Here is a 25,142-nt window from a genome sequence, read left to right as displayed (position 1 = left end):
TGGGATTTTCCACATCATTCGCCTTCTGAAACTTGAACACGATTGCAGGCAAATATGGCCGAGAATTGAGTTTTTCATCGCATCCACTCGAGTTTTTTATGAAATAAAATCCAACACAGACTCAGGGACTTGCTAAACAATGACAAAAAAAGCTGGAACGAACAAAACTATAATTATATATAATATACACTATTAAAAACAAAGTATGTTACAAAAATGTCAGAATATTGGCATTTCAAAGAACTTATTTTTCCCGTAATGTTTTTTTCCAAGTGCATCAGGACTGCACAACACAAAGAGGATGGCATTTATAAAACGCCAGTCGAAGAAAGACCGTGCATGCTTAAAAGCCCAAGCGTGTCCTTAAGTAAAAATCTGCAATTTTATTTGCATATAAAGGCAGCTAAATATATCACAACCAACTGAAAAGAGAAGACTAACATTTCCATACAATCAGAGAAAGAGAGAGAGCACGAAAAGAGCATTTACAGCAGCAAAGTCGAAACTACTATTGGCAACGTTTTTTTTTTGTGCTAGCAAGATTGCGTTTACACACAGTGCAAAATTAGAAAGGAAACAAGGCGAAAAAAACAACACAAAAACCTATCCGATTGACACTTATGCATGTTTAGGCAGGTGCCTGGTCGAGAGACTACAGCACCTGATGGATTGTGGGTCGGGAATTTGTAGTTTTCCTCTCATCAGAAACAAGATGAAAATAAAATATAAACACAACAAAACCCTGTCAAAGAAACTTTGATAAAGGAGCAGTGTGTGTTATTCAGCAAAAAAAAAAAAAACAAAACATTACAGACGCTCCTCTAGTTACAACCATTCGACTTACGAAAAACAGTTTTTTCGGGATGTCAAAAACACCCGGACATTGCTTCAAGTTCTATTTTGTATTCTGTGCACCTTTTTCCGAGCACAGGACATGACCGTAGTGCTTCTTTCTGCCGCTACCGGAGCGTGGCGATGTGACCACCCAGCATCCACCCCGAAGAAGAAATCCAGCTTCCTATTCCTAGTTCGTGTGTAAAGAATCTACACTGTATCTCCAGCTCGCTAAAAACTTTGACATTTTTCTTGTTTAATATCTCGTGTATCCATTCAATATGGTTGGTGTAAAATGTAAAGAAGAGGCGAGCTGTTTCCTTTGAAACGAAAGTGGAATAAGAAAGATTGATGCGGTTGAGATTGCTTTTTTTTGCCACTCTCTAACACGGAGGAGGACCTCTTAAGGCTTATCTTCCAAAAGTAAGTTAAACTTGACTTTATTTATCTTTATAAAGCATATTATTTTATAAAAGGTTTATCTTTTAGTACAAAACAACACAGGTTACTTATACAAGCTTTAAACATACTTATGTAAACCTTAAACATACAAAATATAGCACTGAAGCAACTAACGAACAAATTCAACTAACGAACGATCTTCCGGAATCTCATTTGTAAGTTGGGCAGCGTCTGTAGTTCATAAATTATTGATTAAAATATGAGGAAAAATAGTAGACTTGTAGGTCAAGAAATTTGCATGTATTTTACATGACATTAGCCTCACCTAGAGTGAGCTGACAATTGTCAGCCATCTTGCACCTATGGGTACCCAAAAGCCTCAAAAAAGCTGGGAGAAAACTAAGAAAAAACGTTTTGGTTTGGTCACCTTGTCTTTGTAGTCTACATTGGGTTTTTAGCGCTTGTTTTCAATTGGACACCACAACGCCATCTTGTGCTCATATAATACACACTGCCCATTTACAGAAAATGCTAAATCAATCCCCCGCGCTCCTTCACAGAACTTTTAGTACAGAAATTTTACAACATGGATATATATTTGTACAACACACTTTCCAAATTAGAACAAGTCATTGAATAGGCCGGAATCGAAAGTAAACCCTCGGGCTGCAATTGAACCGCTCGTTCGACTTCCGTGTTGTTGAGTAGAAAAGTTGGGAAATAAATAAGGACTTTTGTGTTTTTTTCTTCTCTCCGATCTGCCAGAGAGAAAGAGCGGAGCTCTAGCTGAGAACATTAAAGCTAGTTTAAGGCAGCGTCCCTGTCGGCCAATAATAAAAAAGAAAAGAAAACAGAGCGCAACTGTTCGAAACCTTATGAGTGCCAAAATGCAATAACTAAAAATCTTTTGGAATTAAAAAAATGGTGCCAAATAGCAGGCACTGTAATATGGCTCTTCATATTTAAAATGGGGTATTAAAGATCTATCATTAAAAATTGTATCATAAATAGTATATAATTTCACTTTAATTTTACTTCTTAAAAACAATCCTGTATCAGTTTTATTTCCATGGCTTAAAAAAAACAATATTTTAATAATGTTCATATAAAGTCTTACATGAGAGGAGCCTGCCTGTGCTTGATCCTAATGATCCATTGGTCAGATCTGTGCAGTAGCCCCGCCTCCTGTGGTCTGATTGACAGCTAGAGTAATTCTCACACAAAGTGTAGGTGTATATCTATATATTTTTTGCAAATGTAAGAAATGCATACCTTTTCTTGCAATACTTTTGATGGTTGTATTTATTTATTTGAACAAAGTCAGTCAAAGTTGGTGGGTTGGGCCTGTGTGTGAGATCCATTACTTTTCCTGGACATTGGTCCGAGTTTCTATGGATTGATTGACAGCAGGAGTTAATCCTCAGTAAAACGCCATTCCTAAATTACTATTCAACCATTTTTAAATGTATGAAAATTGTCTTTTTAATATCAGTATCTTAACTTATACTCCATGGTTTGATTATTATTATTTTTTTTACAAAAGTCATACCACGTGTTGTGAGTCATAATTTTATTCATATTTAGTTTCTTTTGTCTTTTATTAGCATATTTGGTATTGGAGTAATCCAAAAGTAATTGAAAGTAATCAAGTTAAGGTAACCCTACCAAACCCTGTTTAAGATGGTGGCTGGGCCTGAGTGTGCGCCTTAAGATTTTCGGATGTCCTTTGAGTGAGTACGAGCTGTAGCTCCGCCTCCTACAATTCGAATCGTAGCAGGAGTCGTTCGGTCGTTTAAGGGGATTCTGAATTTTTTCGTAACTTTTCGTAAAATTTTAAGAAAATCAGACTTTTTATAACAATATATACATTTGGTTTTCATGGTTCTAAGAAAAAAGTTTGTACAACAAAAATGGTGGGTTGGGCCTGCCTGAGCCTGATCCTGAGATCTATTAGTTTTCCTGGACATTCGTCCAGTAGCTCTACTTCCTATAGTTTGATAGACAGGAGTCACTCTCCCCTAAAAACAAAATCCTGAAATAAAAGGCAATTCATAATGAAATCGGAACTTGTTAAAAACTTGTTTTTCCTAAATGTTTTGCTTTATTAGGCCATGAATAAGTTTATCATAAAAGTTACAATATACATGAATCTAAAAATTACGAAATTATTATGATACAATAAACTTTTAATAGATTTTAAAGAATAATTTAAAATTGTATTAATTCAAATGGAATTCAAATTGAACAGCCACATTACATAATTTCCTTTTATTTCACAAAACGGTTTTAATTTCAAAATATTGTTTTTATGTATCGTCTTTGGGCACTCTAGGGCTTCCATACCACAGATGAGAAAAAAAAGAAAACCTAAATCCAAAATACATAATAGAACAAGTAGATGACATTTGTAGTTTGTCAACGTAAAAAAAAAAAAATTGTACAAATTCACAAAGCATCGCTTATCTTACAGATCCGACCGATATTTATCAAGAGCAAGATTGTTTAATCACAAAAAAAATCTTCCCCTCCCCTTTCTCGGGAAAAAGAGATTCCCATTCACAAAATCCTCAGTATTTATTTTTTGAGATGGTTCAGTCAATATTCTCCTTTAAGTTTATGCCAGCACATCTCCAAGCAAACAGTTTGTAAAGTCACATTCTTTATTTTTCCTCAAGCACTCTTCCTTGCTTGTTTTTTTTTTTAAATTGACACATTTGTAGAAAAAAACAAAAAACCTTCAGGATCCTATATCCCAAAGCCTGGTCCTTGCCGCCCTGGTCTCAGGAACTTGAAGGGTTGGGCAGGTCAAAGACAATGGGAGGGTTGGTGGGTTGAAAGCTGACGGTGCAAGTGGAGGCGTTGATGAAGGTGGTGAAACCATCAGTCATGATGCCGTAGCCTGCCAAGCACAAACAGAAAAGTCAGGACCACAGTTGATTTGTCAAAATTGTCGATAAAATAAATTGGAGACAATGAATTCTATTGTCGACTATGTTTGCCAGACATGTTTTTCCAATAGAGTGAGGAAGTTTTGGAGCATGTTAGTCTGGCGAATAAATAAAGCTACTTGCAAAGCAGAACCTACGTATCATGGCAGTACCTCGGTGATGCATGAACATTTCAGGAGAGTTGTACGAAACAGAGTCCGACTCCCCTTGGTAAGATTCAAGTAACGTTTAAGTAAATTCCACGTTGATGACATGTTGTACATTTTATACGTTTCTATTTTGCTATAAAAGAGAGCTTGAGCGTACCAGAATGTGCCAGGCAAAGGTATTTGAAATGAAATGTAAGCAGTTCATAGAACAAATGTCAGTTAAAACCATTTGATTTCAAACTGTTGAAAACCCATTTGCATCAAATTGATTTGAGAAGTGATTTGCAGATGTCCTAAAACACAAAAAACACATTTTTAAATTTTCCTTAGGCATCACAGGAGGCAGATATAGCAAATGCTCCTTTCTCTTTTGTTGCACCAGTTATCTTGTTTTCACAAATGACTAGGGCTGCAACAATGAGTCGTTGTCAACAAAACTCACTAACAAATAGTTGACAGCAAATTCCATGTATTTTAAGGAGAATGAGGCATCCTACATGAATATAATCTCTGCTAAGAGTCGCCCGTCTCTGTCTCTAACGGTAACATACAGAAATGCCGGCGTCTAGATCAAGTACGCGTACCAAAACCTCTTACAGTTGGGAGGATTTTAATATGGATACGGTGAATAAAAAGACAACTTGCAACCTTGCGTATCACGGCAGTAGTTTGGTGACACACACACATTTAAAGCGCATGTCAGTTGATTACATCTGAGTCTGACTCGCCTCGGTAAGATTTAAGTAACATTTAATCCAATACAGTTTTGATGAAATGCCTTGCACATTTTAAACAAGTATATTTCACTAAAAAAAGATAACTTGAGCATTATGCCAGACAGTGCCTGGCAAACATATCTGAAATGAAATGCATGCAGTCTGAAGAAAAAACGTCAGCTGTTAAAACCCTTTTATGTCAAGTTGTAAAGAATCGTTACTTTTTTTGTTAAAGTTTGGGACTCCTTTGAGACACTTTGAGACTACTTTTGATTAAGGGCTGTAAAAATAAACTCGACTTGACTTGCAGTTGACCACTGAAAGTACCTCAGAAAATGCACACAATACTGCTGCTTGTGAGCCTGTTTTTGGTTTAAAGATATAAAAAATGTTAACTTGATTATAATGTATTATTTATTTGCATGTCCCTAAAAACCGGACAGTGGTTTATTTCTACTGACCGAGCACTGTGCCTAATTGGTTTTATATAGGGCATTTTTATTTATTTTTGTATGAATCTGCAGTATGTTATAAAAAAGATCTTGGGTTTATTATCATTTGCCACAAAATTAAATCAACTTCATGCTAAACATAAGAAAAAAAGTAACAATTATCCAATTATCACACCAATTGTTTCAATAGTTGGTAACTAGTAGACTATTAATGTAGTTGTTAGTTGCAGCCCTAATCAAGACATGATCAAAAGCGGGACACCTAAACGTTAGCCAACCTTCGTGTATGCCCCCGAAGGCATGCAGTTTGGGTCGCACCCTCTTCTGAACCGTGTTGAGAAGCTCCACGCAGCCTACCCTCTGCAGCTCCTTGGGGACCCAGTCTCGGAAACCTGCAAATAAAAACACACCAACTCACTCTTTTTTTGGTACCGATTACCAAACGGTAGTCTGGAGAGCATTCTAGCATACAGCTTGACTCTGTAGTACGCTGATAGCATAGCGCCGAACAGAAAAAACATACAGAGAGTAATCAACACAGTCCACAAGATCATTGGCTGATCTCTGACTAGTCTAGAGGAGATTGCTGACTTGATATATTGCAGCGGAGCCATCAACGTTATAAAGGACTCTTCACTGAGACCACTACCTCTTTGACCTGTTGTAGATGCTACAGGTCCCTTAAAACAAGGACAAACAGGCCAGGGACAGGTTTTCCCCCCGAGCCATCACCACCCTAAACAAGCGTGCAAAACGGTGAAAAATATGTATCTTGCGACTTATTGTTGCTGCTAAATGTTATTGCAATACTGTTACGATGGATTATTATTATAACTAGACTGGCTTTGATCTTGCTTTTAGCAAAGATGTTTGGAGAGAACACAATAGGTAGGAGGGATAGGGGAAGTGTGTGTGCTGGAGAGTGACGTCATGCTTGTACCTGCAGGTTTCTTTTGTTTCTTTTTGTTAGTGTAGCATGAAAATGGTAAGAATCAGCCTACTTCTATTCTACCACACTGAGGGACGACTTAGATAATGATCAAACAATTGTATATTTTCACATGACGAAGACAACATTTTTGGGTAAATTAGAGCCCAACATTTTCTTGTGTGTGTGTGTGTCATTTGTTGACATCAATTTCCACTCTTACAGTGGTATATTTTAATTAACCTTTTTGTATTTTATAACATTTCTTATCAAAGCATTCACTGCTTTGATGGCTATTTCAAAGTTAGTTTTCCTGGAACTGGGCAGGCAGTAGATCTATTATTCTAAATATTAGATATTTAGGACATTTAGAAGCATTAAATATACACATTAACCAATGAATTGATTATGAACTTAACCTCATACATCAAGAACAATGTTCAACCTCGCAGCAAAACTCATTTTAACAACTCATACATCATACAGATGCCAGTGCGGACGTTTTCTATTTGTTTAGCCGACAGCCCCAAACTAAAATTGTATCCCTGCTCTCGTTTGAGGCATTTGTCGCCGCAGAACAAAATGGACTTCCCATGCAATCAAAGCCAGAAGCGGCGGTACCCGCCGCCTCTCCGAAGGCGAGACGGAAAAGGAAATCACTCAATAAAACCAGATGGAGAACACAAAAGAAAAAAAAAGCGGAGGGTTGGGAGAAAAGGAGCCAAAACACCCTGAGAGGAAAAAAAAACAATCAGTCTGTGGCGATAAAATCAACAATAAATGTTTGCGCCTTTCATAAAGTCAAATATTGAACGGGGAAAGTGTGTTCAGTTCGCTCTGCTACTGTTTGGCCAGCATGCAAATGAGAAAGCGTGAGATACAAAGCAATTAGGGATGCTGTCGTGCGCTGTGATTGGTTAACTGGACTCACCCAGCGGAGGGCTGTGGGTCATCAGGATGTCAATGCCTTCCGGGACCTGGTTCCATTTATCCAGCAGGCTCTGACCCCGGGGCAGATTAAAACCCCAACCGTTGAACCACGGAGACCTGCCGGACCGCAAAAAGACTTTGTGTTAAGATTCGCTGTGAGACAGACAAAACACAATTAGAACTAGATCATTGAGTACAACACAGTGAACCTGGATCACAATCAGACACGAGGACTCTAGGTTAAACATGCAATAAAAGACAGTAAAAAACAGGATCAAAACAAAGATTATTAGGCTAGGATAAAAAGGCACTAAACCGTATTTTCAGCACCCCCAAAACTAGTGTTTGGAGGTATATTTTTCCATATATAATGCACATTGAATTAAAACTACAGTAAAACCTAAGGTTTTATAAAAATAATTTCATTAAAAATCAAGCAATTTATTTCATAGAACACAAATTAATATTATGAAATCTGGTATAACAACTTTAAGCAACAAACAATTTACATTTTAACCTAGGAGGGAACTCAAAGACCACTCTATATGTTTCTCAAAGGCAGAACGTATGCAGTATCATTCAGTTGTAACCGTGCATTTCCAATTTTATCCACAGTATTTTCCGATATGTAATGCACACCAGATTTTATGGCACACTTTAAAAATTCTGGACACTTTGGGGTTTTTAGGTGTGCCTCATCGTAATACTTCGGTACTCGAACAACTCCGTACAGTAAACGTTTTTTTCTAGGGTTATGTTCCAAAAAGAACCCATGATAGGAAAAATGTGTACAAACCTTATTTTTCAATTATTATACAATTAAATACTCTATTATACACTGAAACCAACAAAAAAAAAACCCTTTACAGACTTTTCTACAGAATTCGATTGACAAATTTTAACACAGCCAAAAGTGTAGTCAAGTCAAGTCACATTTATTTATATAGCCCTTAATCACAAAAATGTCTCAAAGGACTGCACAGGATTACAATTACAAAATTACACAATTACCTGATCTTAAACCAGCATGCGGGCAACGAACAACTCAAAAACCTCAGTGTGAGGAAAAAAGAGAAACCTTGAGAAAGGACCCCACATGTGGTAATCCCCCTTCCAGGATTGACCGGGGTGAATTACAATTAGCATTACTGTACTGTACTGTAGCTGAATGAGATGATCTGCTATCTTTGCTACTCAGTCGTAAAATACATGTTGAGAATTTATTGTGATTTGGTGCTTTTTATGGCTCTTATTTTGGATAATAACAGGTCCCAAGGAAGTTAATGACGAGGAGAAAAAGGAAGAGTAAATAACAAGTTGAAGAAGGAAATGATTGCCAAATATAGGTAACCCCCCTTCCAGGATGACCAGGCTGCAATGGATGTTGCAATAACAAATAATACACAAATATTGTCCACATGAAATTTAGGTCATTCATAGGCTATAAGAATATAAGTGTGCTTTAAACCTAGTGTTTTTTGAGTTTTTCTTTGCCCTCATGTAGGTTTTAAATCAGGGGATGGTGTCATAATAGTTTGTGGTTTGCAATAATCTGTGGTCTGTGGAGCCCTTTGAGACTCTTTGTGATCAAGAGCTATACAAATAAACATGACATGAAACGTGAGCTAGGGCTGCGCAATTTTGAAAAAAAAACTAATTGCGATTTTTTTTAGACCAGTATTGCAATTTCAATGTGATTTTGATTTTATAAGAAAAGTTCATTTTCTGTGCAAGTTTTGTATTTTGTGAGTACTTAATCACAGCGACAAACTTTAACCTTAAGAAAACAAACAGCTTCTGGGGAGCTTTGTTAGGGTTGCGGTGGGTGTGTGGCATAGCGTGCTGCTTGCAAACCTCGCCTTTATTGGCTAGTGCCGTTGAAGCTTGTCTCTGATTGGCCAACACCGTTAAAACATAAAAAGTGACAATTCTGGTTGGGCAAGCACTCCATCTATAAAGGAATACGAGATCGCTTCCGTTTGATTCAAGGACATGCATCTGCGTTCCCCTAAAAAGAGGAGGGGGCTTTCCTCGTGTTTTGGCCCCTTGGCAAGTGATTGACGGCAGCTAGGCCACCTCCGGCGGCTTGGATCTGAGTAGCATGCTTCAGGGTGACAAGCTGTGCTTCTCCCCGCAGCCTTGGATGGACGGACTGATGGACGGAAAGTGATTGACGCAGGAATAGTGTGCATAGATTCGGCAAACAGCAAGAAATGGAGAAAATGGCGTTTGATAGATTGAGCCTTCATTTATCACAATAGTGGTAATGGCAGCAGAGGGCTGACACCAAGGCTAAGGAAGATAGATTATCCTGGTGCAATACTACACAGAGAAAAAAACATATTAAAGCTTGGATTCCATCATTTTAAAATATTGCTATATACAGTCATTAATAATAATAATAATAATTTCCTTTGTATTGTCATTCTTTGCAACAATGTACATAGAACGAAATGTCGATACACCTGACCCGTTGTAGCGAGTCGATGCAGCCGCAGCCAACAGAGGGCGCCGCCATTTTACCAATGTTATAAGTCTTAGGTATGACTCGGCCGAGGCGCGAACCAGCGACCTCCCAGTCTCATCTAGGCTACTGAGCTGGTTTGGGCGGCACGGCAGCAGAGTGGTGAGTGCGTCCGCGGCACAGTTCTGAGGTCATGGGTTCAAATTCAGCTACCAGTGTGGGGTTTGCATGTTCTCCCAGTGCTTGCATGGGTTTCCTCTGGGCACTCCGGTTTCCTCCCATATTCCCCCCTAAAAAACATCCATGTCCTGTTAATTGGCCGGTCCCTATGTGTGAATGAGTGAGTTGTCTGTCAATGTGTGCCCTGTGACTGTCTGCCAACCAGCTCAAGGTATCCACTGCCCACTGCCCAGCACACTTGCGACCCTACAGAGGATAAACGGTGTAAATGATGGATTGATGAGTATTATTATGCTAACGAGTAAAGAGAATGTTTTATTTATTTGGAAAAATTAACAAGATTTAGGTCATACTTGGGTAATATGTACGTTGAGTCATACCACTTTTTCAGAAGAATACCAATACAAAACACAAATATAATCTACATGACAAACAATGAAAGATTGTTTTCAAGAACAATCTGAATTGCAAATGTTTTTTTCCTGTTATAAACCGTCCCAAAAGTCATGAATACCAATAAATTTAAAGGCTATTTAAAAGCCAAGTGTTGACCCCAAATTGTTATCTATACTCACAAACCTTCACTAATTAACTGTAATTACACATTTTTACCAATATTGTCTCTGCTCAAAAAATCAGAAACCACCATTTGATGTAAACTGGCAATCAAAATTAGAGAACATATTACAAACAATTAAATAACTATAAAAAAAGAAATAGATAGATACTTTATTCATCCCCGCAGGGAAATTCACGAATGCCATCTTCACTACAGTTTGAGGACATTTTGTTGTCTATACCATGCTATTACAACACTTATTCACATATTGACTAAGACAGTTCAACAAAAAAACCTGCATTTTGCGAAAAGGGAATTAGAGAACACTTTCAGGGGCCTCTCACTTAATGGTGCTAATCTAGCATATGGTGCTAGTGTCCTTGATTATCTGTCAACTCCTATTTAACTGGCATTCTAACTGCCAGTTTCACTGACTGAAAGCTTCCTGCAGCTGGTTGTCCAGATGAAAATGAAAGGGATGGCCCCATCAGCCAGAGCAAGACAAATTGATCGTTCCAAATCTGTGATTTCTAGAATATTGAATCTACAAAACTACAAACTCATTCAATTCGCCCAAGAAGGCTGAATGTCCACAGGACACAGATGAAAAAGAGGATTAATCACTGCGGAGGATGTCAATGGGAAATCGTTTCCACACTGCAGCTGGAATTGCTCGCAAGCTCAGAACTGAAACTGGCATTTGGACTGAAGGCAACACTGCAGTGACCAAACCTCTTACTTGCGATTAAAAAAAAAAAAAAAAAAAAAGCTAGCCTGAGCTTTGTTGAGGAAATATTGGTGCAGATAACAGTCCTGTTTGTTAATCGGCCCACCCAATAATTGGTCGACCTCTAGTTATTACATAAGCTGTCAAAAGTGAGACATATACGAGGACGACTTGTGTATGTTTTTAGCCATAATAATAATAATAATACATTTTTAGGTCAAGAATACAAACTTACTCTCTTGGTAATGCAAACTGGTAGTTAAATCTAACCTTTCTTTTGTGTTAGCAAAAAAAAAAACAAAAAAAAAACAAAAAAAAAAACAACAGACTAGCCTGAGATAGCAACTTAAAGATGGCACTACGCTAAACCAACGTGGAAATGAGGTCCCCGAAAACATCAATAGGGCCATTTTCAATGAAGGATGGGTCACCTGGCTGATCAATACTTACTGCAGCACTCAGTAGGACCGAGCAGACTAACTCTTGCTTGTAAAACGTAACATCAATCTATGCAGGTCCTAAATTTAAAAAGAGCGCACTAAATTATTCAGACATGGAGGTGGTTGGAAAAGGAGTGTCCCAGCCCAGAGTTGCAAGAAGCGTGCACAGAGAAACAAAGACAGCTCGAAAGCCGGCGCTCCCATTTACTCGCCCAGCGGAGAGCTGAGAAACAAGGTTAAAAATTAAACGCGAGGAGCAGGAGGAGCGAAGGCTACAGACTTCACTGATTAATTAGAACTAATCACACAAATCAGAGCTAATGGAAGTCTAATGGATTACTGGGAGGACTAAGCGCTTCTGCGAGAGGAAAATAGGGCGGCTGCTGGTAAAATCTTCGAAATTCTTGCTGGCACGCTTGCTTGGCTAGACTCTGGCACAATATTTGTCTGACGGATAAAAATGAGGCCAAACTTGTAAAAGAAAAAAATAGCAAGCTACATTTATTTCCCCTCTCATTCAGAGAATCGGCACTAAGTATATATTATAGACTCCCGTTATATGATTTTCAGGGCTCTTACACCGTTTTTATGGCCAAAATCAAGCACTTTTTCAGGATTTACAAAGCCATTTGTTCAATATCTCCAGTACCATTTAAAGAATGAATCTGGTGTGAATCATGTATTTTGCAGATCCACAAATATATCCGTGATTTATAAAAGCAATTTCCTTTATCGAGACAGATGATTTTAAGATCTTGAGTAAAATGTGGATCCGTAGAATAAGTGTAGAAATATTTTTGAGACAAATGTATCCCCATCTAGGTATAAGGTATATACAGTATGTCAGCAACATATAGCTTACATTTTTAATTGTAGGAAGTTCTTCCCAATATAATTTACCACAAGGAAACACAACCATAATTGTTTGCATGACCATAACAAATGTCCATAATCAATACATAATATTTTCACTGATACACATTTCATAGTGCCCTGTTTAGGTGTAGGGGAAGAGCCGTGGTTTATTCCTGGACGCTGGCTATTTCAGCTGAAAATGAAAATCTCAATTCTGATCCCTGTTAATAGAACAATGCAATACAAACTAATTCCAGCTGCCGACAATTATGAGGGGAAAAAATGCAATAGGAAAGCGAAGCCACCAGAGAGCAGTGTGGGCGTTTTAAGCAGACTCCTTGTAAATCATGGCCACAATTCGAAGCATTCACAAGCACTTCACCCAAAATTCAAACATGTTAATTTAATCCGCCCCCTCTGCATCAACCCACTAATTTCATTGTACCAGCTCAAGTCATGTCACACCTATATCATTTTTCCTTTATATATTTATTTATTTGTAATGTTATCTTTTCATATGCATTACATAGAAGGAGTTCTGACTATATACTATTTTGTCATTTTAATATTTTTATCTGGGGTATAAGTCTTCGGTACTGTTTGTAATAATGGTAAATAAGACCAACAAACTGGTTGTGCTGGTGAAAAACATCAAGGCGTACAGGTAGTGCAGTTTGCTGTGTTTTACAGAAACGTGGCTCACGTCTAGCATCCCGGACGCTAACGTGGAGCTACCCGGAGCTACCCGCTGTTAGACAGAGACACAAAAGCCTGCGGGAAGCGGAGAGAAGGTGGACTCGATATCTACGTGAACACGAGGTGGTGTAACCCTGGGCACAAAGAGTTCCATCTGCTGCAGGGATGTCGGACTTTTGGACTAGCGTGTGACGTCATCCAAACCGCTGCTGCTAAACTACAACACAGCACCTCGAGGCCATCCTGTTAATCTGTTAATAAACAACAAAAGGATACTGCTGGAAGTGTGAATTTCCCTACGGGGATGAATAAAGTATCCATCTATCTATCGCTCTAAAAGACACTCTCGGGCTGGAAGTGACATCACATTGGAAGCAATGTAAAAATTCCTTATCGTCACGTGGCATTTTCCTCTCCAGCCAGCTGCTTCTGTTGATGTGCCTCGACCCATTGTCTTTTCATTTTGTTGTGGAATACAAATGGTGCTTGGATGCAAATTCTTGACTCTCACCTTTTTAAGAAGAGTTAAGCTTCTGCTAAAATTGTGTACAAAACACCAAAGGAGATCTGAACAGAATTTATGTCCAGGGTTTGTACGGGCTATGAAATCCTTGAAAATGCTTTAATTTTAATATTGTGTTTTCAAGGAACATTCATCCAGAAGATGAAACATTACCCCCCACGGAGCAACTTGAACTAGAGATCCGGAGGCAAGGCAAAGGTCCTGACTGAATGCAGAGCAGGGCGCTGCGGCTGCCGCTACAATGCCCCCATTGTCAGGGGCCGGCATGTGAAATATACCTTCCGTGCAAGTGCATTTGCTCAGCTCCGCCAAGATTAATGGCCGCGCAGTCGAATAAAAGGGGAGACGCTTTCCTTTGCAGCGTGCATCCGGACTTTATCATATTTGCACAGCTGTGCGAGTGGGTTTTTAGATAATGTAGTAAGGATTTATATGTTTATAACGCACATTACTTTAACCTGAAAAAGAACTCAAAGTTTGGGTGCGCGTTATACACAAGGTTTTACCAAATTTGTGCAATGATTGATCATTTGTATTGGGTAGGGCTGCAACAACAAATCGATAAAATGGATTGAAATTGATTATTGAAAGCGTTGGAAACTGATTTCCTCATCGATTAGTTGTGTCGTAAAATTGACACTCAACATGTTAATTCAATGCAAATAAGAGCATAGTTGAGGGGACATGTTGTAAGCTGTTTGTATAAAAAGGTAGCACACATTTTTTTGCAGGTGGATCACATCCATTTGTATGTATTTGTGTTTATAGCAGAGCTATTTGATTTTTTCATTGTTTTAGATTACAGAATATTTTGTTGTTGTGGCAATTTTTTTTGATCTGTCAAAAACTGCAATATTTGAATAAAGAGGAGGAAATTAAAAATATGTTTGGAAAATAAAATCTGGTTGATTAATTGAAAAAAAAATCAACAGAATCATAAAATAATCAGTAGTTGCCGCCCTAGTATAGAGGTGACAAAATGAACATTCTTCTCTGTCACCGTGAATAATGAGATAAAATTGAATGTCTTATTGTTTGGCATTGATATCACTGGTGGGCTAGCGGTTAGGATCTGGCGCTTTCATTCCTGCGACCCGGGTTTGATTCCTGTGTATCCAACAGCAATGTTTGTGCTTGATACCAAGTGAGGTTAGACACAAATAAGCACGATAGTTGCATTTTACTGTACATAAAACAGTGAAATTATTAATCTCCATGAGTATATTTAGAGCGTGATCATGCCTTACTTGACACGTGCCATGTCGAGCTTGTTGCTATGGAAACCAAGCACAGTATGATGTGAAATACATTACCCCCCTTGCCCGGGAAAAAAAGTCAGACTAAAAGATGCATAAAAAAGATCTTCTCAAACTCAAATCACAGTATTTGCCTCCGACACACAAAAAGAATCCGGAGCACAAAGGCTGGTAACTGTGGCAACGGACACATTTAATGATCCCCCCCCAAGAAATCAAATGGCGGAAATGGGTTAAAAATCAGCCCGCAGCGGAGGTGATGCAGACAGAAGCAATTTAGCCTTCGTGCACGCAACGCCGATATTCAATTAAGCTGTTGGACATCATTAGGGCGTCGGCGCTCTCTCAGGGCACGGCACTGCGGTTAACCTCTTTCTGGGTCCCCAGGCAGGCGGCAATACGCTTGGCACCAGAGGACCATACTGTTTTGTCAGAATGAGGCTACGAGCCTATGAAGAATTGAAAACCATCAGAAAAACAAAAAAATTAAGATTTTTTTGTGTAAGATAGAAAACATACTTAAAATGAGTAAAATTGTTCCAATTATCATACTTTTTCATTTGTTTTAAAATCTGTATGTATAAAATAAGAAAAAAAAAAAAAGAAAAAATTCTCTGCCATTGAGAAATAAAAAAATCATAATCCTCTGAGCTCTGTGTGTCATTAAAATAGTAATATTACAGTCAGGATAGTAAAATATATAGCACAGTACATAGGCCCATTACGGGCTTTAAAACTGTGAACACTAAAGATTTTTTATGAGTCATGCATAGTCCACCAATGGCCAGATTAAGCTTCATAGAAAAAGTTAAAATAAAAAAAAAGATTCTTATTGCGTTTCAAGACCACAGCCACAGACAAAACTTTATAGAAAAAAACAGATACGTTCAAAGCAAATTACTTGATTAGGGAACGCACCAAAATCAAATTTTCTTGGCCGAAAACAGAAAATAAAACACCCACAACAAATGAATTATTAAATACTTATTTTGCGCTGACTTGCTAAAAAAGAAAAAGTACATTACAAAATGATAAATAATGCACAGGCATATCACTGGATGCTAATTCTCAGTACAAAGTATCTAATAACAACCAAAAAAGATGGGCAGCACAGCGGCGCATTGGTTAGCGCGTGTGTGGAACAGTTCTGAGGTCATGAGATCAAACCTCCTGTGTGGAGTTTGCATGTTCTCCTTGTGCTTACATGGGTTTCCTCCAGGCACTCCGGTTTCCTCACACATTCCAAAAACATGCATGTCAGGTTAATTGGCCGGTCCCTAGGTGTGAATGAGCTAGCTAATTGTCTGTCCTATTTGCCCTGCGACTGGCTGGCAACCAGTTCAGGGTGTCCACTCCCCACTGCCCAAGGATGGCTGGGATGGGCTCCAGCACCCCCGCGACCCTACTACCCTAGGATAAGCGGTACAGATAATGGATGGATGGAACCAAAAAAGGCATTTAAGTGCTTTAAATCATCTCAAATATGTGATAATGGGAAGTAACACTGTTGAGAGATGTAAAATGTTATCAAGCAGGTTGAATGTACTTTGAGTACAGTTGCTGGTTATAATTAAAATCAATTTCTTGTAGCCGCTTCACTGCACAAGTTTGTTCCCCCCCTTTTGAGCCTATATTTTGGGAAATTATAGCTTTTAATGGACAAGAGAATAAATAGTAACAAAAAAAAGTGGGTGTTCTTGATGATAATGCAACAAACAAGTCACACTTGCATATTTGCCCAAGTAAAAATAGTAGTAGATAAAACTCTGGCCTCAAGACTGAATGTCACACACTTAGTGTTTTTAAACTGAAACTGCTGAACGGTAGATACAGTAGTTATCCATGTCGTGTTGGCGCGTAAAGAATACCCTCAAGTCCTGCTAGTTGTTAACAAAAACGTGGAAGTAGAGGGACACAAAACCCTTTGGGAAAATGTCTAGTTGGTAAAAGCTCGCCAGAGCTCCTGTTTTGACAGCATCCTCAATTTCATTACTTTTCTTGAGGGGGAAAAAAAAACGAAAAAAAAACCCCAACCACGTCGTGCATCAACTCTGCCCTGTGTAAAAGCCAGCTTCGTGGGGCTCGCCTCACACGAGACATGAAGTCATTACAGCATTCTCTCTGAAACAATTTTTGGGGGTTTAATGTTTTCTTTCATTCAAAACTAAAAATGCAATTCGATTTATTTTCGTCAGATACATTTTCGGTGCTGAAAATCCGGTGTATCCCTAACTATGATCCGGCAAATTTCAAAACCAGAGAGATCCTGACTACGAGACCCTGAGGTCAGAAAAGGCAGGGGTGTAATTGATCAACGTGTCAGCCCCAATAAGACATTCCATGTAAATGGGACATTTATGATCCTCGTGGGCTGCACGACCTGACACTTGTATGGGAATGTGCAAAGCAGTGTGTTCAAGTGTGTAAGTTTGTGTGTGTAAACCCACAACTAAGCTAGGCTTATTAAAAGGAGGCAAGTGGCGTCATTTGACAAATGGCCTCTCACCATCAAGGCCACCTTTGCAAACTTTGGGGACAAGGTGGAAAGTGAAGTCAAAGAGGTGAAGGGTTTGTGTGTGCGCTTGCACTAATAACCCGTGCCTAGTGACTGATGGAGTGTGGAATGGATTAATCTCGCGCCGGTCATGCTGCCAAATCCGAGACGCCGAGGGTTGGCCGCCGGACTTAGGCCTGCTTAGGGAAAGGCGACGGCCTCGGGGACACGTTGCCGCATGTTGACTGATAAACAAACATCCTCCCCGGTTTTGTTTTCATGCTGAGCTGCGGGCCAGCAGCAGTTTGACCTGCACACCAGCGACGTAACAAAGCGCCGTCTGAGTCAGCAGATGCTCCGCGGCAAGCGCAGCTGCTCATGCTGACCTGCCTTCACAACACACAAGTCTGGTGTTCTGTGTTTGTAAGAAGCCACAAAATACAAACTGCAAAATGAGTAATGCACATATTATACTAGACCCCGGGTTACAGCATCTCTAACGTACATTATTTTCACGTCGCAAAGGTAAATAAGGTGTTTTTTTTCATTAAGAAATCTTTGACAAGGGTACTATACTGTATACATAGGTTCAACTCCTAGTTATCTGTTCCCTCATTAAGGAAAGAAGTTTGTTCTGAAAGGACCAAATAAATTAAATAGAAAATACAAATCATTCAATGGATAAGAGCAAGCATTGTCCAATATTTTACATTAGGGGAGCAAGTAATGATCATCTTTATCATCGATGTATTGATCGATTATTCTTTTGATTAATCCACGAAATCGAGTTTTTCAAAAACACATTTTTATTTTCCTTTTATTATTCAAATATTGAAAGTTGTGCACAAAACAACAGAATTTGTAATATAAAACTAATTCCAAGTGTTTGTCCAATAACTTAAGAATGAAGAAAAATACCTCCCCATGTATGCTATACATTTGCTAATGAGTAAGATACTCTTTTCCTACCACCTTTACCAAAGATCATATTACATTTAGACTTATTACACAAGACAAAAACGAAAAAAAAAGCAATACATTACATTTCGTGTGTAGCAAAAGTTTTATCTGCCAAAAATCAAAAACCCACGTTTCAAAAAGTTGTCAACAACTTATTTTAAAAACAAATAAATGAATAAAAACCAGCTCGGTAGCCTAGATGGTAGGGCACCCGCTCTGAGACTGGGAGGTCGCTGGTTCAAGCCTCGGCCGAGTCATACCTAAGGCTTACAACATTGGTACTCATTGCCTCCCTGCTTGGTGCTCAGCATTAAGGGTTGGAATTGGGGGGTTTGGTCACCCAATGACTAAAATGGCTGCGCCCTGTTTGGCTGCGGCTGCATCGGCTCGCTACAGTTTAACTGTAAGGGTCAGGTGTATCGACATTTCGTTCTGTGTGCATTGTTACAAAGAATGACAATAAAAGTAAATTCTATTCTATTCATATAAGTTGATTTTTAAGACATTTCAAAATGTATGAATTGTTTTAAATTGCATTGCAGAAAATAAAGAAGTTTATACCAATATTGCAAATTTCTGAGACAATCTTGAATTTAGTTTTACTAAAGGTCTTAATTCCATCATGAGTTCAAATCAATTTTGTGCATGCAGTATTTTAAAAATATTTTATAATGGAATCCATCTAAGTCAATGAAAACCATCCTTAAACATGATATAGACTACTAACTCCAACTTAGTTATTCCTTTTTAACAACTGTTTGTGGTTTTCATAAAAGAGATGAATAAAATATGTGACAAAATGGCGTTTGGTAAAATTTGTGTGATCAAACGTCACAAAAGTGTTTTAACCTTATCTTATTTGCTTACAAGCAACTGACGTTAAAGGATATCAAATTACAAATTGAAAATTATCACCCACGTCTTGTAAATGCTGCAACAACGCCATCTGGCTAATTTAAAACATTTGCTTACAACTCACAATTGTGACGATGACAGCCATAAATCTCTTATAAAGTCTGATTTGTGGTGATTTTGTCAGGCAATATAACAGTGAGCTGATAAACTTAATAGGAGGCCATTAAAACACAATTCCCCCCTCACCGCGTTGATTGACAACAACAACATAAAAATACGTGACCGAAAGCAAGCGAGACGGACGCCATGGTGAATTGGGCTACAATCAACAAACGCCATGTTCAGCAGGAGACGCGCTCATGGCAGGAAACTATTTATGTGAAATATTTGTGTCAGGAGGCTCGTGAACCAAATGTGATTTAATAAAAATCGTGCGTGTGGAAGCTGCAATGCTCGTAATGTGTGTCAGCCCGTGAATGTGGCAGGTGGAGCTCAGGAAGAGCGGTGAGGTGTTGAGGGAACGGATATCAACATGGAAATTGAGGAGGGTGGGCAGGTCAGCGGAAAACTAGACACCAAACTAAGACTGCAACAATGAGTCGAAAAAAATCGATAATAGAGATTAGATGATAAAGAATTTCATTGTCTGCTTTTGTTGCCGGACACGTTTTTTTTCTTCATAAGACAGAGGTGTCTCTACATGAACGTGATCTCTGCAGAGAGTATCATATGCACAATAGCCAAGAGCCACATAAACATACAGAAATGGCACATCAACATCAACTACACGTACCAAAACTTCAAAAGTTCGAGAGTATTTCCACCCGGATACAGCCAAAAAAAAACTACATCTCAGAGCAAACATTGTATTTCATGAAAGTAGCTTGGCGAGGCGCAAACAACTAAAAGCCACAAGAGAGCAGTGTATACCTTATTTTTAAGCAGACTTGTTTTAGTTTTTCTTCATTTAATGTGTGGTCCATTGAGTTTGACTCTATGGAACCGTGACAACAATTTCCATCATTTACAAGAACTTTGCCTGAAACTCAAGCACTCTTCATACCCTTAAAACCTGACATGAGAATTCCAGCACTATTAATAACCCTCTGCGTATCATGGCAGCAGCTTGGTGGCGCATGAACATCTAAAATGTACTTCGGACAGTTGAAAGGAACGTCGCCTTACTCAAATAACATTCAAGCCGATATGAATGTGATGACATGCATGTACATTTTATATGTGTCTAATTCGCTAAGAGTTTAAGCGTTATGCCAGACTGTGCCTGACAATCGTATTTGAAGTTGAATCCATACAGTCCGAAAAGCAAACGACAGTTGTTAAAACCGTTTGATTTCTAACTGTTGAGAACTGTTAAGTACTTCCAGACTTTGTGGTTGACCACTGAATGTACTTTCACAAAATGGACAAATTTGATTAATGTATTTATTGCTACTTATGTGCATCTTCTTTGTTTACAGGGATAAAAAAAAAAACACACATTTTTTGTTTGCTTTTCCCTATGTACTGGACCGTGAATTTTATTATGTGAACTCATGTCTCTACTGACCGGGCTCTGTGCCTAAACAGTTTTAGATTTGTATTTAATTTTTGTACAAATCACACTTAAAAATGTATTTTTATTGCACCCATTTTGTTAACTATAATTTGCAACATACTTAAATGAACTTCATGCTAAATTTAGGGGAAAAAATGTTTAACTATTTGACCAATCCTTTCAATAGTCAGTGACTAGTCGACTGTTAAAAGAGTACGCTAGCCCCTACCGTGAACGAGGCAGGTGGAGTTTAGGAAGAGCAGTGAGGTGTTGAAGGAACGGAAATGAACGTGGAAACCGAGAAGGCTGGGCAGGTCGGTGGAAACCAGAAACCAAACTAATAAAAAAAAAGAAGGAATCTGGGTCCTATTCATGGAGGGTAGGTGGGGGCAGGGACCTATTCAACCTGCCCCGAGACATTGGGCCATGGGTCCCATTACCCTTCTCCAGCCTCGACCTCCGTGAACTTGATGCAGGAGGACAATGCGGAACAGGGGAGGGCAGTGGGGGCAAGTGGAGAGAAGGGAGGCAGCCAGGATAATATATCTGGGAAATGAGCGAGCAGGGAAATTTGCTGACAAAAACTGACAGGCCACGTTTGGTTCCCAGCTTGCCACTAAGGACCACGTTGAAGCCTTTTCTAAAAGCAATTTAAATTGTTGGGGAAATGATGGCATGCTTGGGATTTAAAACTGCGCTCAATCGTGCATATATACCTATGATGGAATGATTGAAATAATTTGAATTTAAATGACCTTGAAGCGAGGCTACATGATGACAGGCTGCAGACAGGAGAACCTTAGAGTGACTCATCTACAAAGCCAAGAAAATCACCGGCTACACTCTGTTCAGTCTAGGGGACTTTGTTTGTATAGCCCTTATTTGTATATGTTCATTTGTATAGCCCTTAATCACAAGGAGTCTCGAAGGGCTGCACAGACCACAGGTTATAGCAAACTACAGACTATTATTACACCATTTCCTGATCTAAAACCTACATGAGGGCAAGGAAAAACCCAAAAACCTCAACATGAGGAAAATGAAGGAACCTTGAGAAAGGACCGCACACGAGGTAGTCCCCCTTCCAAGACGACCAGGCTGCTACGGATGTTGCAATAACAAACAATACACAAATATTGTCAACATGAAATATAGGTCATTCATAATCTATAGAATAGAAGTGTTTTAAGCCACTGAGGTTTCAGATCAGGTCTCAGAGGGAAGGGCATTCCACAGCACCGGCGACCAAATAGAGAACGCTCAAATTAAGGAGTCCTTTAACCCTGGCCACCTCCTCATTGACTTGCAGCCCTCTGGCAGGTCCCTCAAAACAAGGACTTAAAGGCTCTGGAATTATTTTACCCAGAGCCATCACCACTCTAAAATACAACACGAAAACTAAAAATGGAAAAAAAAAATTGCCTATATATAGGAAACCTTATATAAACATGTTTGTTTGGTTATTTTTGCACATTTTGTGGATGCTAATGTCATTTAGGAGTGCTACATCTAATCTTGTTGCAAACGATATATACACTGTTGTAATCAGGGGCAATGAAAACAATTCCAGTCTATTCTATATGATTTTATTGTATTATATCTACATTTTTTCTCAAATATTTTAGTACATTGGTATTCCAAAATGTAAATATTTTTATTTAATATTGTAAAGTTGGCTGTTTTGAGATATGTGCTTTTCTCAGAATTCAATGCAATGGAATTAACCTGTTTTCATATTCCTAAATATAAAAACAATCACTCTCTCACACACACACACACACACACAGTCACGTTTAAAACATCAGTCTAATTTCATTTTTCATCTCTATACGTTTTTCGCTCGTGTGTGTGTTCCTTTTCCTGTGACGAATAATAAACCACGCCTACGGAGTGGGAGTTTTAGTCCGCCGGGGAGGCAGCCGGGGTTAGGATGGCTACGTTAGCAGGGCTGCAGCTTCCACGAAGTAGATTAAAACCAAAATAGGTGCTTTTATTTGAGTAATTCTGCCAACAGAGAGTTTATATAATATTTAGCTTTAACAAACATACAGTTTTTTTACCTGCACTAAGTGAAAATGATTTATTTCTTAAAACAGCATTTTCTTTGGCCAATGTTTACAAAATCTTAAACAATTGTTCGATTCTGAGCTTACGGGTGCTCAATTAAGGACATTTTGGTTTATAATTATGAGTGAGAGAGAAAGACAACTTGTACATCTGCAACTTGCAAAACCGGAGGAATAAAGGGATTTGGACAATGATTTAAGAAAATATAGTCAAATGAAAGAAGTTTGACAAGTGCCTTGCCGTCCTGGTAAGAATATTTGACATAAAAAATGAAACTAAAACAATGATTAACAGTAACCCTTCGATGAATAGAGTGAAAGAAATTTCAACACCCTCAATGCTGTTCTGCAGTAAGGATTTTTTCGCAATTTTAATAAAATCTCCAAAGGGGAAAAAAAAAGATTTTTGGGCATAATTTATGATTTAATTGCTTGACCCTTCTAAATTTTGGTCACGCAATTAAAAGTTATGTGCTGACACTGAACTGAGCCTCCAAGTGTCTGCTTCACTGATAGATTTCAAAGCGTTGTTCCAACTTTTTGTCTTTAATTCCATAATAGATTTGTGTGATCAAAGACATTCAAAAGATTGAGGATGAAATAAAAACAACTATGCTTATAACTATAATTACCAAATCAATTCACATCAGTACCACCTCCTTTGTCCTGTATTTTTGCCTTTCTATTTCCTTTGCAGCCAGTTTACAACTGTTAATAAAAGTAAGATCCGGGCTTTATTGTTTGAACTTTGAATAGGATCAAGTCTACAAACACAGCCAATTAAAGAAAAACCACCTTGTGTAACTTTATGTTGAACATAACCTATTTTCAACGCATGACCTCCATAGCGTTGGTTCTAAAAGCCTTTACTCCTCAGCCAAGGACAAATGAAGCTCCTATGCAATTTTTCATACATGTTTCACCATTATTGTGAGCTTTGGAGAGAAAGATGGAAACAAAAACAGCCGGCTTTACGGCGGACCTGTCAAAGTGCTGAGAGCACGCCCTGCCTTTTACCAGCATAACAGGCTGACAGTCTTTGCCGTAGGGGTCAAAGATCGAGAGTGTGTGTTATTAAAGGCAACAGGAAAGCCCGGTGGGTCAAAGTAGCGCAGATACATGCCACTCTGTCTGCTGCTATTGTCTTGACCTCACAACGAGTGGATGTTAGCGAGGGCACAGAGACGTGGCCACAACAATAGGCGCAGGAAAAGCACACAAACTGGTATTGTTGGTCTACAGGCTTTCTGTACAACCTGCTGGGAACACTGATTAAGCGTGTACTGCGGGTACGAGAAGTTATGATTTCTTAGTCCCTTATTAATATTACCGTAATTATTTGTGTATAAGACACATTTTCTAAACCTATACACGAGGTTTAACCATATGTGTGCAATGATTCATGGGTCGAAAAATATGGCAGAATATAATCGCATCCGATGCAACGGGAAATGGAACCAGGGCCACTGCGGTGAGAGCGCTGAATCCTAACCACTAGATCACCAGTGAGATGATGACATATGAAAAGACATCAGGTATTATCTCATTCTCACACTATTTTAGTCACGGTACCAGACACCAAGAGAGAATGGAGAAAATCGTCCTGAAAGATATAAGAAAACGCAAAAATAGAAGAATAGAATTTATTGTAATTGTTACAGGTGAAATGTAAAACGAAACTGACACATTCCTATAGTACTGTGAATAGAGTGATGATAAGATAAAATCGAATTCCTTTTCGTTCGCATCTACATCCCATGTGTTCCAGTAGTTTGGATTCAGAGCTGTCACAGTTGCGACCCAGGTTAGATTTAGTTTGAGCATAGAAAAAGTTAAACAAAGTTTTAGATCGATTTGTAATCTAAAATTAGTGGTGCGGGTTATACAGAAGCGTGCATTATACAAAAATAAATAGGGGTACTTGTTGATTCTACCAAGACATGGGACAAGTTTGTTTTCTCAGCCGCTAATTGAATGAGGATGAGGTAATAAACCTGGCACTAATGGTGGTTGACATTAAAACCGTTATCAAATACAGTAGACCACCGGGAAATGGCGTTCCTGCTTTACATAATCACCTAAGAGTGTGGAATAAGATATTCTTTTGGCCCTTTTATACAGCATTTTCCCCAATATACAACATCAACAAAATA

General features: G+C 38.6%; 1 protein-coding gene across 1 annotated transcript in view; it reads right to left on the bottom strand.

Annotated features, from left to right (window-relative positions):
* Window positions 1-856: 856 nt before the first annotated feature.
* Window positions 857-25,142, bottom strand: part of mpped2a (metallophosphoesterase domain containing 2a) — a 72,885-nt gene continuing 48,599 nt past the window's right edge. The window contains exons 5-7 of the mRNA XM_088333841.1: window positions 7,361-7,476; window positions 5,780-5,893; window positions 857-4,135 (exon numbers count right to left, since the gene is read on the bottom strand). Coding sequence (XP_088189967.1) covers window positions 4,017-4,135; window positions 5,780-5,893; window positions 7,361-7,476 — 349 coding nt within the window. The 3' untranslated portion in view covers window positions 857-4,016. The remainder of the gene's footprint in view (window positions 4,136-5,779; window positions 5,894-7,360; window positions 7,477-25,142) is intronic.

This window comes from Urocampus carinirostris, chromosome 4, assembly GCF_059441175.1.
Source record: "Urocampus carinirostris isolate Australia breed hairy pipefish chromosome 4, RoL_Ucar_1.0, whole genome shotgun sequence".
NCBI classification, from domain to species: Eukaryota; Metazoa; Chordata; class Actinopteri; order Syngnathiformes; family Syngnathidae; genus Urocampus; species Urocampus carinirostris.
The sequence above is the reverse complement of the archived record's forward strand: the minus strand, read 5'-3'. Positions and strand labels throughout refer to the sequence as shown.